The following is a 13,563-nucleotide window of genomic DNA, read 5'->3' on the forward strand; positions in this document are numbered from 1 at the left end:
AAAACCCTAAAACCCTAAAACCCTAATAAAACCCTAAAAACCCTAATAAAACCCTAAAACCCTAATAATAAACCCTAATAAAGTCAGCTGAAAAGTGGAAGTAGCTGGAATAGATTTATAATATAATTATAAAAAATATTTATATAAGTACTTTAAAGAAAACAAGAGATATCAGAGATATAATAAATTTCTTTAAATTATATACTACATAGATATATATTCTGTATATTATAATTAAAAATATATTATAAATTATCAATTACAAGTACCAGAAATAGTAAATACTAGAAAAAGTTATTATTTATATTTTAATTATAGATATTTATACATAAGATATAAATAGTATTTATACTATAATATAATATATTAAATAGCATGCTTTGACAACCAGTATATAATATATTATATAATAAAAATAAAAAACTCAAGATTTCTAAGGAAATATTTAAAATAATTAGAATCTAATTAGCCAGACCAGTAGTTAGCAGCTATTAAATTAAAAAAATATTTAAAAATCTAGATAACTATACTAGATCAACCAGTTCAAGTACTAGTAGACTTTAATATAATTAAAAATTATATAAACCTATAATTTATACAGTAACTTGGTATATTCAGAAAATAAAAAAAAAAATTAAAACTGATTACAGGACTGAATGGAGAAAATCTAGAAATTCTTATATTAATAATTAAATCAAGGACTGTATCTATAGCTGTAATAAATTATTTTAAATATATAGATTTTAATATAATATTATTAAAATAATATAATATTATATTAAAAATTTTATAGCTTAAAAATTATAATTTATAGATTAATTAAAGAACCAAGAATCTCTAGTTTATAAATTATAATTATTTAAGATAATATTAATAAGAATTAGATATAGAATCTAGATCTATACTACCCGCTAACCAATATAAAACTAGAGTAAAAATTAAATAATTTATAAAGAGATTAGAAACACTATAGAAATCTAATATATTAGATACCAGAGAAAGCTCAGAGAAAAATAGTATTTTAAATATAATTATATAAGTAATAATAATAACCAAGTTATTATAATAAAATTAACTTAAGAAATTATTAGAATAAATACTAGTAATAATAGATAAATACCAAGAGTACAGTATTAAGAATACTGACTCAGAAACTAAAATATAAGAATAAAGATTTAAAATTAATAATATAAAATAATAAAAGACTCAGGCACAAAGACCTAGATCTAATAATATAAGTTAAAAAATTTAAAATAAATAAAAATCTAAGCACATTAATACAGGACTATAAGATTTATAAAAATTTTTAATTATAATTAAAAATAACCCGTGCATCCCGCTACAGTATGAAAGATTTAGAAATTTATTTAAATAATTAAAATAATTTAAATTATCTCAGCACGGAAAGCATAACCATATTATTTTTATTAAAAAAGAAAAATTACTGATATATAAAAAAATTTATCTAATATCCAAAAAGAAATTACAGGCACTATAAGAATATATTAATAATTAATTAATAAAAAATAATATTAGACTATTAAAATCACCTGCAGAATATAGAATTCTATTTATACTAAAAAAAAATAACAGTTTATAATTATATATGGATTACTAACTATTTAATATAATTATAATTAAAAATTAATACTTATTATTCTTAATCTTAGAAATCTAAGATAAAATATAAAAAACAAAATAGTTTACTAAATTTAATATTATAAATATATATTATTATATACACATTACAGAAAATAAAGAATAGAAAACTATATTTATAATAAAATATAGATATTTTAAATATTTAGTTATATTATTCAGGCTAACCAATATACTTATATTATTTTAATAATATATTAATAAAGTATTTGAAGAATATCTTAACAGATTTATAATTACTTATTTAAATAATATTCTAATCTTCTTAAGAACTAAGAAAAAATATATTAAATATATAAGACTTATATTATATAAATTATATCTATACTAATTATAATATAAACTAAAGAAGTGTGAATTTCATATACAAAAAATAAAGTTTCTAAAATATTAAATATCTATAAAAAAAGTTTATATTGAGTAAGCTAAAATACAAGCCATTAAAGACTAGTCTTAATCTAAGAATCTGAAAGAATTATAATAATTTATTAGATTAGTTAATTACTATTAATAATTTATAAATAGATATATTATTTATATAATACTGTTATTTAAATTTATAAAAAAAATACAGAAATTCAAATAAAAAGAACTGCAGCAGTATATATTTAAAAATATTAAATATTAATTTATTATATTACCAGTGCTAGTACAGCACAATCTAAAAAAAATAATTATTAAAATTAATATATTAAATTATATTATTAGCATGTATATAATATAATTAGAAAATAATAAAAAATCCAGACTAATTATATTCTACTTAAGAAAGTTGGTTCAGGTAAAACTTAATTATAATATTTATAATAAGAAATTACTAGCTATAATAATAGTATTTAAGTAATGGAAAATCTATTTTAAAAAAATAAAATATATTATTACTATGAAAACAGACTATAAGAACTTAATCTATTTTATAATAATTAAAAAATTAACTAGAAGACAGACAAGATGGGCAGAGATTTTATTATAATATAATTTTTATATTATATATTACAAAGAAATAGAGAATGGATATATAAATATATTAAATTATAGATTAAATTATAAAATAAAAAAAAGATTATTAAGCCAGCTATTTTAAAGTAAAATAAAAATAGATTAATTAGTTATAATAAAGCTAATTTTACAGTAATATTAGAGATTAATAATAATCTAATTAAATAGCTAGCTGATACTACTAAAAAAAATAAAATATTTTAAGAAATAAGTAAAAACTCACCAGAAAAGATTATTATTAATAAAAAAAGATTAATCTATTTTCACAGACTAATTTTTATTCTAATTAATATAAGAATAGAAATTATAATTATACATTATAATAAACCACTTAAAGAATACTTAGAAATTAAAAAAACTATAGAATTAATTATTAGAAATTACTATATTCTAAACCTCAGATAAAAAATTTATAATTATATTAAATAATATAAGATATACATTAGAAATAAATCTGTAAAATATTAATTTTATAAATAAATATAAATACAGAAAATATTATAATAATTATAAAAATAGATTATAATTAACTTTATTAACCTATTACCTGAATTAAAAAAATATAATATTATTATAGTTATTATTAACCACTTTACTAAATATATTTATCTTATACTAAGTAAAATAATAATAATAGTAATATAGATAATAGAACTATTCTTAAAAAATATTATTATAAACCACGGGATGCTAAAGTATATTATATTAAATAAAAATAAATTATTTATCTTAAAGTTCTAGAGATTATTTATAGATTTTATAGAAATTAAAAAATAAATAATAATAGCTTATCACCTGCAAATAAATAGATAAATAAAAAGAATTAACTAAATAATTAAGTAATACCTAAGATATTATATTAATTATTAATAAAATAATTAAATAAACCTGCTGCCTATAGTATAGTTCTTATATAATAATACTAATTATTTAATAATTAGAGTCTTATTATTCTATACTAATTATAATTATTATCTAAGATTCTTAGAAATACTATTAGAAAAATAACCAGTTACTAATATAGCTAAAGATATTATTATATTTATAAGATATATGTATACTTAGCTATTTTAAAATATTAAATTTATAAATTTATAAAATAAGATTTATTATAATTATTGACACAGAAAGAAACCTAATTTAAAAAAAGAAGAGAAAATATTTCTATTTTATTAAAATATCAAGATAAAATAACTAAGCTAGAAACTTAATTATTATAAATTAGAATTATTTATTATCAAAAAAAAGAAAGAACCAGTTAATTATAAACTAAAATTATTAAAATTAATAAATAAAATTTATCTAGTATTTTATATCTTATTATTAGAATTCATGCTAAAGAATGCTAGAATTATAAAAAATATAAAAATTAATAATAATACTGAATAAAAATATAAAATTAAAAGAATTTTAGACTATAAGAAGATCAGCAGTAAATTATACTATTTAATAAAATAAAAAGATTATAATATCTCAGAAAATATATAGAAATCTATTAAGAATTTAACAGACTGTTACTGATTTATAAAATAATATTACTAATAAATAAATTAAAATTTATCCAGAAGGAAGGAGAATTAACTAATTAAATTAAATTAGAATCAAGCTCAGATACAGTAATTAATTTAATATTATTATTTATAATAATACTAGTCTTAGTCTTAGATATTACAGTTTTTTAATTATATAGTCTTTCTTATACTTTATATTTTTTCTACTTTTATTTTTTAAGTTCTTCCAGTTCCTTAATTTACTTTATATTATAAACTATGAAATCACCAGCTTATTTTTATAATAATTATTTTTATTTTTATAATTAAAAAAATTTTACTAGAATAATCTTTTTCTCTTTTTTAATAAAATTCTGAGCTTTAACTAAACATTTCTACTTAGTATCAGAAAATAAAAAGTTAGATATTTTATAATAGATATTATTTATTTTAATATACTTGCTATAATAATCAGAACTTTTAGATTTAATATATATTTTATATAAATAGATATAATACTTATAAAAAAAAATTATAAGAAAATCTTTGTCTTCAATCCGCTGGTAAAAATTCTTTTTATAAATAGAAGAACTAGATAATATAATTAATTCTAGATAAAAAAGAAATTAAAAAATATTATTAAATAATTTATCTCAGAGAAAGAGAATACCATAGATTTATATTTCTTAAAAATAAGAAATCTTAAAGAAAAAGAAATAATGTTATAGATTCCTGTTAATTAATTTACTAGTAAAATAAATTTACTAAATAAAAAACACTGATAAGAGCAGCACTCAGATAAAACTAAATTATTAATAAATATAATTTTAGATTATTTTTATAATACCTAAAACAGCCACGTGCCATGTAACCATAGTAATATATTATTAATATATTATAATATATTAATATTATAATCAGGATATATTAGTAATATAAGATAATATACTAGTAGTATAACATATCATGATAACAATATATAAAAAATAAGATATATAAAAATATTCTTTCATATACTTAGCTAGTTCTGTTTTTTATACTTAATAATATTATCTTTAAATAACTATATATTTAGAAACTTAGCTATAGAATACTTATCTATACTTATTTATAAATAGTTATATAGTATTATTTAGTTTTACTTCTCTTCTCTTATCTAAGATTAATTATCTTTAAATAATTATCAGCCTGATACCCCTTCAACCCAGTTCGTCGGTATATATACCAGTGAAGCTAAGCTAACAGGGACGGGAAGCGATCCTAGGGTTTGACAATAATAAATAATTAATAATATAATATTAAAAGATTTAAAAATAACCCTGTAAAACTTAAAATTTTTTTTAAAAAATATTTCTTCTGTATTAGATTATTAATTAAATTTAATTTATAATTAAAATTTATAATTAACAGCACGCCCCCACTTGACTATAATAATAATAATATAATAATATATTAAAATCTCGCGTCTAAAGACAGTTATATCTAAAAAAAAAATATAAGATGTTAATTACTTTATATTTTATTATATAATTATTATATACAGGTCATGTGACCCCTTAAATCTAAAAAATTATTAATAATAATTTTTAAAAAAATAATTAAAATACAGGACTTGCCAGAAGATGAAATAGAAATAAATTAAAGACTTAATAGAAAGTTAGTAGATAATTAGTAGAAAAGAAATAGAACTTACTAAATAAGAATTAAATTTTATAAATATATAAAGCAGCTTGATTTCCAGGAAATAGATAATTTTCTTTTTCTTCTTTAAATTTATTAGTTTTTATGAATATACAGGCTTCATTCAGACACAATTAGTCATTGTAGTCTTTAGATTCTCACACCTGGCAGGAATCTTGGCTCCCGTCTCAAAACAAATGGCCAGACAATGAATGAAGGTGATTATCTCCAATCTGAGAATGGTTTTTACCGATTCATTTGCCAAGGTGACAGTAATGCAGTTATGTACGGACCTCAAAGTACAGTTGTTTGGCAGTCACATACTGATGGGAGAGGTTATCCATCTTTTTGAATTGTCGCACAGGCGGATGGAAATGTCGTGCAGTACGACAGAAATAATACGCCGTTGTGGAAGACAGGAACTGCCACGCCTCAACGCGACCATTCAGAGTTTGTTTTTGTCCTCCAAGATGATCGGAATCTGGTTTTGTATAATCCAGCGGACCATTGGACGCCCTTATAGAGTACCAGAACAGCAACATGATTGTTTCCAATATTATTGGAGTATTCCCCAGCTTTTTCTCCAGAATGAAAAATTTTCCATTCGACTATATTAAATTTCTGTCATATATATTAACTAAATTCAAAATATATATTATTGTCTTTAAATATTTATAACTCCACAGAATAATTCAATAAAGAAATAAAAATTATATTATTATATTCCTTATATAAAGTCTTATTAAATAATATTATTTGACTGTTGTCCTGTTGTGACGATTTCCCTACTAGAAAACTTGATTTTGCTATGTTTTATCCGAAGTATCTTGGTGGAAAGGATCATTTGCTCATTAACTAAGGCTCAAGTACACTCACGTCGAACCCCTTGGTAGGGGTCTGCTCTGTAAGTCTGGGGCCTTTATGAATGCTATTACTCAGAATAGAAAGTATGAGTCGACTGCTGCATGTTCGACTATATATCTCTGTATTTAGGCATTTTCATTTCCTATACCGAACGGAGAGTATGAAGATCGCTACAATGCATCTTGCCACTCCTTATCGAAGGTAATACGAAGCTCGCAAGCCACACAGTAAATAGAGTTTTTTTAGCTGTCGGAGTGACTGTCCAGCCGGCCCCGACTGTGTCTGTCTCCACTGCTGTCCGGAAGTGGCAATGCCGAAATCCAAAAATGACAATATGAGATGGGTCGACCCACTAGAGCCATGGTTTATATGCCATAACCTTTAAAGGCGATTGCAAATGGTGGTATTAAGGATACAAGAAACCGTCTTTCCTGTGGTTCGACTGGCATTCTTTTTCGCCTGTCGTGCTACAGGATTAAAAGTCCAAGCAAGTTATACCCCTTATTCCATCCACATCAACATGACAGGCAACGTTTCAATGGTAACGGGCGCGAGCGGCTTCATCGCCAGCCACGTTGTCCAACAACTTCTTGAAAGTGGCGACCAGGTCCACGCAACCGTTCGCAGTACTAAGAATAAAAAGAAAATCGGACACCTCCTCGACATGCAAGAGCGATGGCCGGGCAAGCTGCATTTATTCGAAGCAGATTTGCTTGTCGCTGGTTCATTTGAAGCCCCAATGAAAGGATGTTCGGTGGTGTATCATATCGCCTCGCCGTTTTTCATCGAGAACAAGATTCGCGACGGCCAGAAAGAGGTTGTTGAGCCGGCTCTGAAAGGAACGCAGCATGTGCTTGATGCAGTCGACAAATGCGAGTCCGTCAACCTGGTGGTCTTGACCTCGTCTGTCGCGGCCATCTTCGGTGATAATGCCGATGTGCTAGGAATGAAGAATAAGACGCTCTCCGCGGACTATTTTAACACGACGAGCTCGGTCACCCACAACTCCTATTCTTATTCAAAAGTGGTCGCTGAAAAAGAGGCCTGGAAATTGTACGAAGCCCAGCCAACGCCCCGGCGCTGGAAGCTAGTCACCATAAACCCGGGGCTGGTCCTGGGACCATCCTTATCCCCCACCTCCGAGTCCGGCAGTCTGGCGTTACTGGATCAGCTCTTACGCGGACAGCTCTTTCTGGGTGTGCCTGATTTGTGGTTCGCAATTGCGGATGTACGAGACGTCGCAACTGCGCATATTCGAGCGGCCCGGAATCCAGATTCTCATGGCCGCTATATTCTGGCCGACAAGACAACACATGGTTTTGTTGAGCTCGCTCGCATTATTCGGTCATTTACACAGTCCTTTACGATTCCGAAGAATACAATCCCGAATGCCTTAGTACGCATGTCTGGGCCAGTACTTGGATTCAGCCAGAAGTGGCTGCGACTCAACCTCGGGATTTCCTTCAACATTGATAATCGTCCCAGTGTGAATGATTTGAATATTGTGTATAGACCACTAGAGCAGACATTGTTGGATCATTATCGGTCTTGGAAAAGTGCCCAGACAGCGTCACTCTAGTTTTTTGGCCATCCAATATCCAGAATTACTTGCTTCTCATAACAAGCTGTGAAGGCACGCGTCCATTTCCCATGGCTTTTTTTTTTTCTACTTTTCTCGTTGTGGTTGACTTCGGCCAACTGTTCATATCCCCGGGGCATACAGTTCGGACAGGTTCCAGGTTTAGTACGATAGGTTCAGAACACCAAGAAATGGCTTAGAAGATATGTTTATACTAAGCTAGCCTAATTATACTTATCAGTAATTATAATAACATTATGGGTATATCTCTAGACTCTAGTTTTAACACTCTATTTGACCGTTAGTTGGATACTTCAAATAATTATTTATTACTAATAGGCTGGCTCGGTGCATTATTCTTATATAGTATTTTTTTCCCCTATAAAGCTATTGGCTAGTTACTCCATATTTAGTATCTTTTATATTGAAATATATCACATAATCTTAGTCGGAGAGGTGTTAGTTCGATGTGAACTCTCACAAGTGTTCGAAGGAGACCTAGACAGCGCCCGGAATTCCGTTCAAAATAGCAAGAAAACACGAGAACCGCGGCCTACGAGACCTTCAAGATTTGAAACGTGTCGAGGGGTCCTCTACAAGTAGCAGTCAGTGGTGTTTAATCTTCTCCAGGGTGCTTACGAAAGAACAGCATGAAAGCTGTTTTATGCGGCGGTGGTGTCCTTCGGAAAGGCCCTCCTGCAATCTGAAAGGATGCGCTAAAGTTTTTGAAAGAATACTGTAAAAGCTGGGAGCTGTATGAAAATGCCTTCCCGGAGGTTTGTCCAAGAGGGGTACGCTATCTCTCCTGACACAATTGCCATTTTCCTGAGTTTGAGAGAGTTCCCAAGTATATTCAACATCTTAGATAAGAAGCTTTATTGGCTCTTGATAAACTATCTTTATATCCTCCGTATCTGCGTCAGAATTATCCCTTTACTTACAGGTTATTTCTAATTGCTTGAATACATCCGATAGTTATTTACGCAAAGGAATCAAAGCTCATGGCGCATACGGAAGTAAGCCCGTAGCTATACGCCGGATCTGGTCTCGGAAATACCGCTTCGTTTTATCAGCACTAATCCATCAACCATCGGCGGATATAAACTTACCGTCTCTGCCCCTCCACCTAACATGCGCATTTTGAGTAGACTCGCCAAGAAAGGAACTTGCACTTTGGAGAATACCACCCGCGCTTCTTGATCCGTGTACATATCGTCCATCATGAGTCGCGGGAAATCTGGCTTCAGCACTGCTGGACGGCCGATGCCGACCAGGTCGCATGCGCCGCTGTTAAGCGCGCCCTCAATTCCTTTCCGGGTCCGGAATCCTCCAGTGAGAAGGAGTATCAGGTCTGGGAACTGCTTTCTTGTCTGTCTTGCGAAGTCTAGGAAGAAGGCTTCGCGGGATTCGGTACTTTGGCTTTGGCCGCGGCTGGATTCGTCGCGGACACCGCGGCCCATCATCTGTTTTTGTTAACCCTGTTAGTGGGTTGATCTATATTTTCTAGAACTGGATTATTGTTTATCATTCTGTGGATGCGTACAGTTGGGTCTTCGTATGATCCCCCAGATATTTCAAGGAAATCGATACCGGCGTCTGCGAAAAGACGAATTTGAGACATTGTGTCTTCACATTCTGATGTGTTAAGATCAGCGGAGTTCAACTTGATCCCGATGCAAAAGTTTGCAGGAACGGCATTTCGAATTTGTTGGGTGATCTCGAGGACAATACGCGCTCGCCGCTCTGCGCTGCCGCCATATTCATCTTGACGGATGTTGCTCTGTTCGAGTAAGCACACATATTAAGGAAACTGTAGTTCATCTGTGGGTATATCATGCTTACTCGGGGTGAGAGAAATTGCGCTATATCCAGTATCAGTCAACCGTGTACGCACGCTCATAAGACCAGCATGAACTGAAGAAAGTAAAGCTTACACAAAAGGTAACCATGCGCCGCGTGAATCTCGATTCCAGAAAAGCCACAACGAGCGAGAATGCGAGCACATGTTACAAACTGGGCAATCACACGTTCTATTTCATAGCGCGACATTGCCTTCGGGACCCCGAAAATAAGATCCCTGATAGCATTCGCGACCCAACCACTTCCTACATCAAGTGGCACTTCGCTTGGAGCGATCGTTCTTTCGAAGAAGCCTCGTTCTCCGGCCCCTCTCGACGACTGCCGGCCTGGATGGCATATTTGAGCGATGGCAGGGGTGCCGTGCTTTTGACAGCTTTCTGCGTATCGCCTCCATGTATCCATTGACTGGTGATCATGTTCATGAGACTCACTCGTAGCTAGATCGCCGTTGCCTCCTAGGTGACGAACATCGACCTGTACGTTTCCTTCTATGGTGTTAGATTTTAAGCCGAATTATTTCGGGGTCGTTGAATTGTACCAGTGAGAAGAGCACCCCATCCGCCGTTTGCCCATTCGCCGTAGACTCGAGATATCCTTGGGCCTGGTAGGTGGCTTCCTTCCGCTAGTCCTTCGGCCATAGCAGCCTGGACAAGGGTATTAGTTACTATAGAATCCGTAGAGTGGTCATCTGCGGTACCTTCACTAAGCGATTAGGAAAAACCAACCCACATGGTAGCCTAAGGGGTTCCTTGATAGCTGTGCTCATCCTCAAGAAACTATGTTTTGTCAATATTTATTGGATTGATTTCCCGTCCCATCCAGGCAAGCGATTCAAAATATAGTCAGTGTTGGTATTGATTCTCTCGATCTGAACCTTAGAGAGAGAAAGAAAACTGGAAAGCCTAGGATCTAAGGTACTGCCGAGGTATTCGTCGGCCATGATTATCAATTTGCTTCTGTTTTTCGGGATCCTATCCAAACCTCATATGGCTGTGACGGATAATACGAGATTCATGCTGAGAAGATCCACTTTGGAGTGCGGACCCACCCAAGGCTTGTCAGTTGTCAATTTATCACGGACATCGGACCAACAATCCATCCGCCACAAAGTTCGATGGCGCCATAAGTGGAGACTGAACTGCATCATTAGCTGAACCCTATTTTTCCCATGCTACTCCTTCTTTCCGCATGGCAGTTTTGCTCGGTCTTTATATCTTTTTTATTTTATGAAATTATGGCCGTATTTGTGCAATGGCAATAGAGCGGATTGAGCACACATTGTCGTTCTATACTACCTGAAGAAGGGAGCAAATTTTCTTCTTATTCTTCTACACAGGGTGGGTATCCTTGTATTTTGGTATGCGTCAATTGACTTTATGAAATGTAATTAGCTGGTGTCCCAATAAGATCCTGCAAGAATTTCAAAAAATTGTAGTAGAATTAGCCTGACAGAAGAACTTCCTAATTATACAGCGAAATTATATTAATCAAACACAATCACAGACTTGCCAACGCCTCCCTTCCCATCATACACCACTTGACAAGCATCCCGGACTGCCTTAATATCATTAAAACTTGCTTTCGTTCCCACAACCGTTTTCAACTTCCCGGCCTCCACCCATCCCCGAATTGAATTTAAATCAGCCGCATTTGGTTCCAGGAAGATGGATGCGTATTTGACCCCATAACGAGATGCACGAGCTACTCGGATTCGATCCATCACGTTGAGTGCAATCCGGAGAGGGAAGGGGACTGTTGCTTTATCGTTCTTGTCGGGCGACAAGCGCATAACGCTTGAATTTTGAAGAACGTCTCCAGAGGTCAATATAGAGACTGTAATAATGGCTCCTTTCGGTCGAACTAGACTCAGATATTCCATTGCACTACCCGTCGTGTCGAAGATGAAATCGACAGATCCCTTGGGGATGACTTCCTTAGGATCGGACTTTCTGTAGTCAATGACTGAAAACATTTGTGAGTCTTCTGGTAATATCAATCAGACCAGAGTCAGTGTCTACTTACTCTCGTCTACTATCCCCTCTCCCAACAGCTCTTTCACCTTGGGAACCTTCTGGGTGGAAACCGTAGTAATCACCTTGCCGGCTTTGAAGATACTTTTTGCGAGCTGGCATGCGAAAATGCCAGTTCCGCCAACTGTGTCAAGGTTAGTTAAGTATTTAGCCTGTGATAACCGAATAGGGAACTTACGACCAGCGGGTATGAAAACCGTCTTACCCGCGAGATCGCCTTCGTAGCCACGCAGCGCCTGCAGGGATGTCATGGCCGCTAATGGAATTGACGCGGCGTCTTCCATAGACAAATTCTTCGGCTTCAATGCGACAAAGTCTTCAGTCGATCGGGCGAGCTCGCTCCATGATCCGCGGTGGCATTCTGGTAATCGCACGAAGACCTCGTCACCGACCTGAAACCGTGTTACCTGAGATCCAATGTTGACCACCGTGCCGGCACAGTCGTAGCCAATTTTATACGGAAAGCTGCTCAGAGAAGTTAGACCAAAAAAATTGTCATGGAGATCAAGTTCGTACCTATCCTTCAGAACCATTTTCGTTGCCCCCGAGGCTTTCTTCACATCTATCGGGTTGATGCTGGCGGCATGAACCTTGATCAAGATGTCGTTGGGCTTCTCCACGACCAGCGAGGGCACATCGCCCAGCTGGTATTGGCCGGGCGCCGTATGTTCTGTAATGTAGACAGAACGCATCTTGGTTGGTAGCAGGAGAGCGAATTGCTTTGAGTCCAAACGTGTTAAGGAATGGAATGCCTGTTAAGTAAGTCAGGAAGTGGCGGTGAATCAGCCAATCGTGCCGAAAGCTTATTTGAGTCGGCGTTTTAATCTGCCCGACGGAAGCGGAGGTGAGGTTACGTTGGACCCTTTTCTTAGTCATAGGTATTGATCCCAGGGAAATTCGTTTCCGAATACAAGCATTTTCACCCGATTCTCTAGCCCACCCAGCAGGCCGTGTCTGTCATTAGATGTAACACCCTGTTCGAGAATACAACACAATCATACTCGCGACCAGCAGACAGGTGTAGTGACAAAAATGGAGAAATTTGAACCTCACTACTCCTACGAAAGACATGGATGAACGACCTCGCTCAAGCCGTTGCTTTTCTAGATTCGCTTAATCTCGCACACGGCGACCTACAACCCGAAACCATTTACTTGATCGCGATCGATTAAAACTGACGGATTTTGAAGCATGCATCGCCCCGTATGGAAGAATTCCCAATAGCAACGAGCAGGATCAAGGACGACGTGGAGGTTCCGGTTTCCCAGGTTCTCGGACCGAACAATTTGCCTTGTCTATAACGTTCTAGAATACTAAAGAGCAATTGCTCTGCTTAGAGATTATAGGCGATTTATCGCATCTGTAGTAAGTATACGCGTCAAGTAAAATTTGTGATCAAAAA

General features: G+C 32.9%; 3 protein-coding genes across 3 annotated transcripts; 1 reads left to right on the plus strand and 2 right to left on the minus strand.

The window, feature by feature from the left end:
- Positions 1 to 7,212: 7,212 nt before the first annotated feature.
- On the plus strand, positions 7,213 to 8,271 carry AtWU_09302 (cinnamoyl-CoA reductase; the record flags this gene model as incomplete). Its single annotated transcript, XM_035504408.1, has 1 exon — positions 7,213 to 8,271. The coding sequence occupies one exon, from the start codon at positions 7,213 to 7,215 to the stop codon at positions 8,269 to 8,271; it is 1,059 nt and encodes a 352-aa protein (XP_035360301.1).
- A 999-nt stretch (positions 8,272 to 9,270) lies between these two features.
- On the minus strand, positions 9,271 to 10,897 carry AtWU_09303 (NADH:flavin oxidoreductase/NADH oxidase family protein; the record flags this gene model as incomplete). Its single annotated transcript, XM_035504409.1, has 7 exons — positions 9,271 to 9,330; positions 9,381 to 9,734; positions 9,815 to 10,051; positions 10,114 to 10,133; positions 10,206 to 10,616; positions 10,670 to 10,775; positions 10,829 to 10,897. The coding sequence occupies 7 exons, from the start codon at positions 10,895 to 10,897 to the stop codon at positions 9,271 to 9,273; spliced, it is 1,257 nt and encodes a 418-aa protein (XP_035360302.1).
- Positions 10,898 to 11,614: 717 nt separating this feature from the next.
- AtWU_09304 (NADP-dependent oxidoreductase) lies at positions 11,615 to 12,853 on the minus strand (the record flags this gene model as incomplete). The annotated part of the gene is made up of 4 exons (XM_035504410.1): positions 11,615 to 12,093; positions 12,154 to 12,285; positions 12,340 to 12,626; positions 12,678 to 12,853. The coding sequence occupies 4 exons, from the start codon at positions 12,851 to 12,853 to the stop codon at positions 11,615 to 11,617; spliced, it is 1,074 nt and encodes a 357-aa protein (XP_035360303.1).
- Positions 12,854 to 13,563: the final 710 nt, after the last annotated feature.

Source organism: Aspergillus tubingensis (assembly GCF_013340325.1).
Source record: "Aspergillus tubingensis WU-2223L DNA, scaffold_11, whole genome shotgun sequence".
Lineage (NCBI taxonomy): Eukaryota > Fungi > Ascomycota > Eurotiomycetes > Eurotiales > Aspergillaceae > Aspergillus > Aspergillus tubingensis.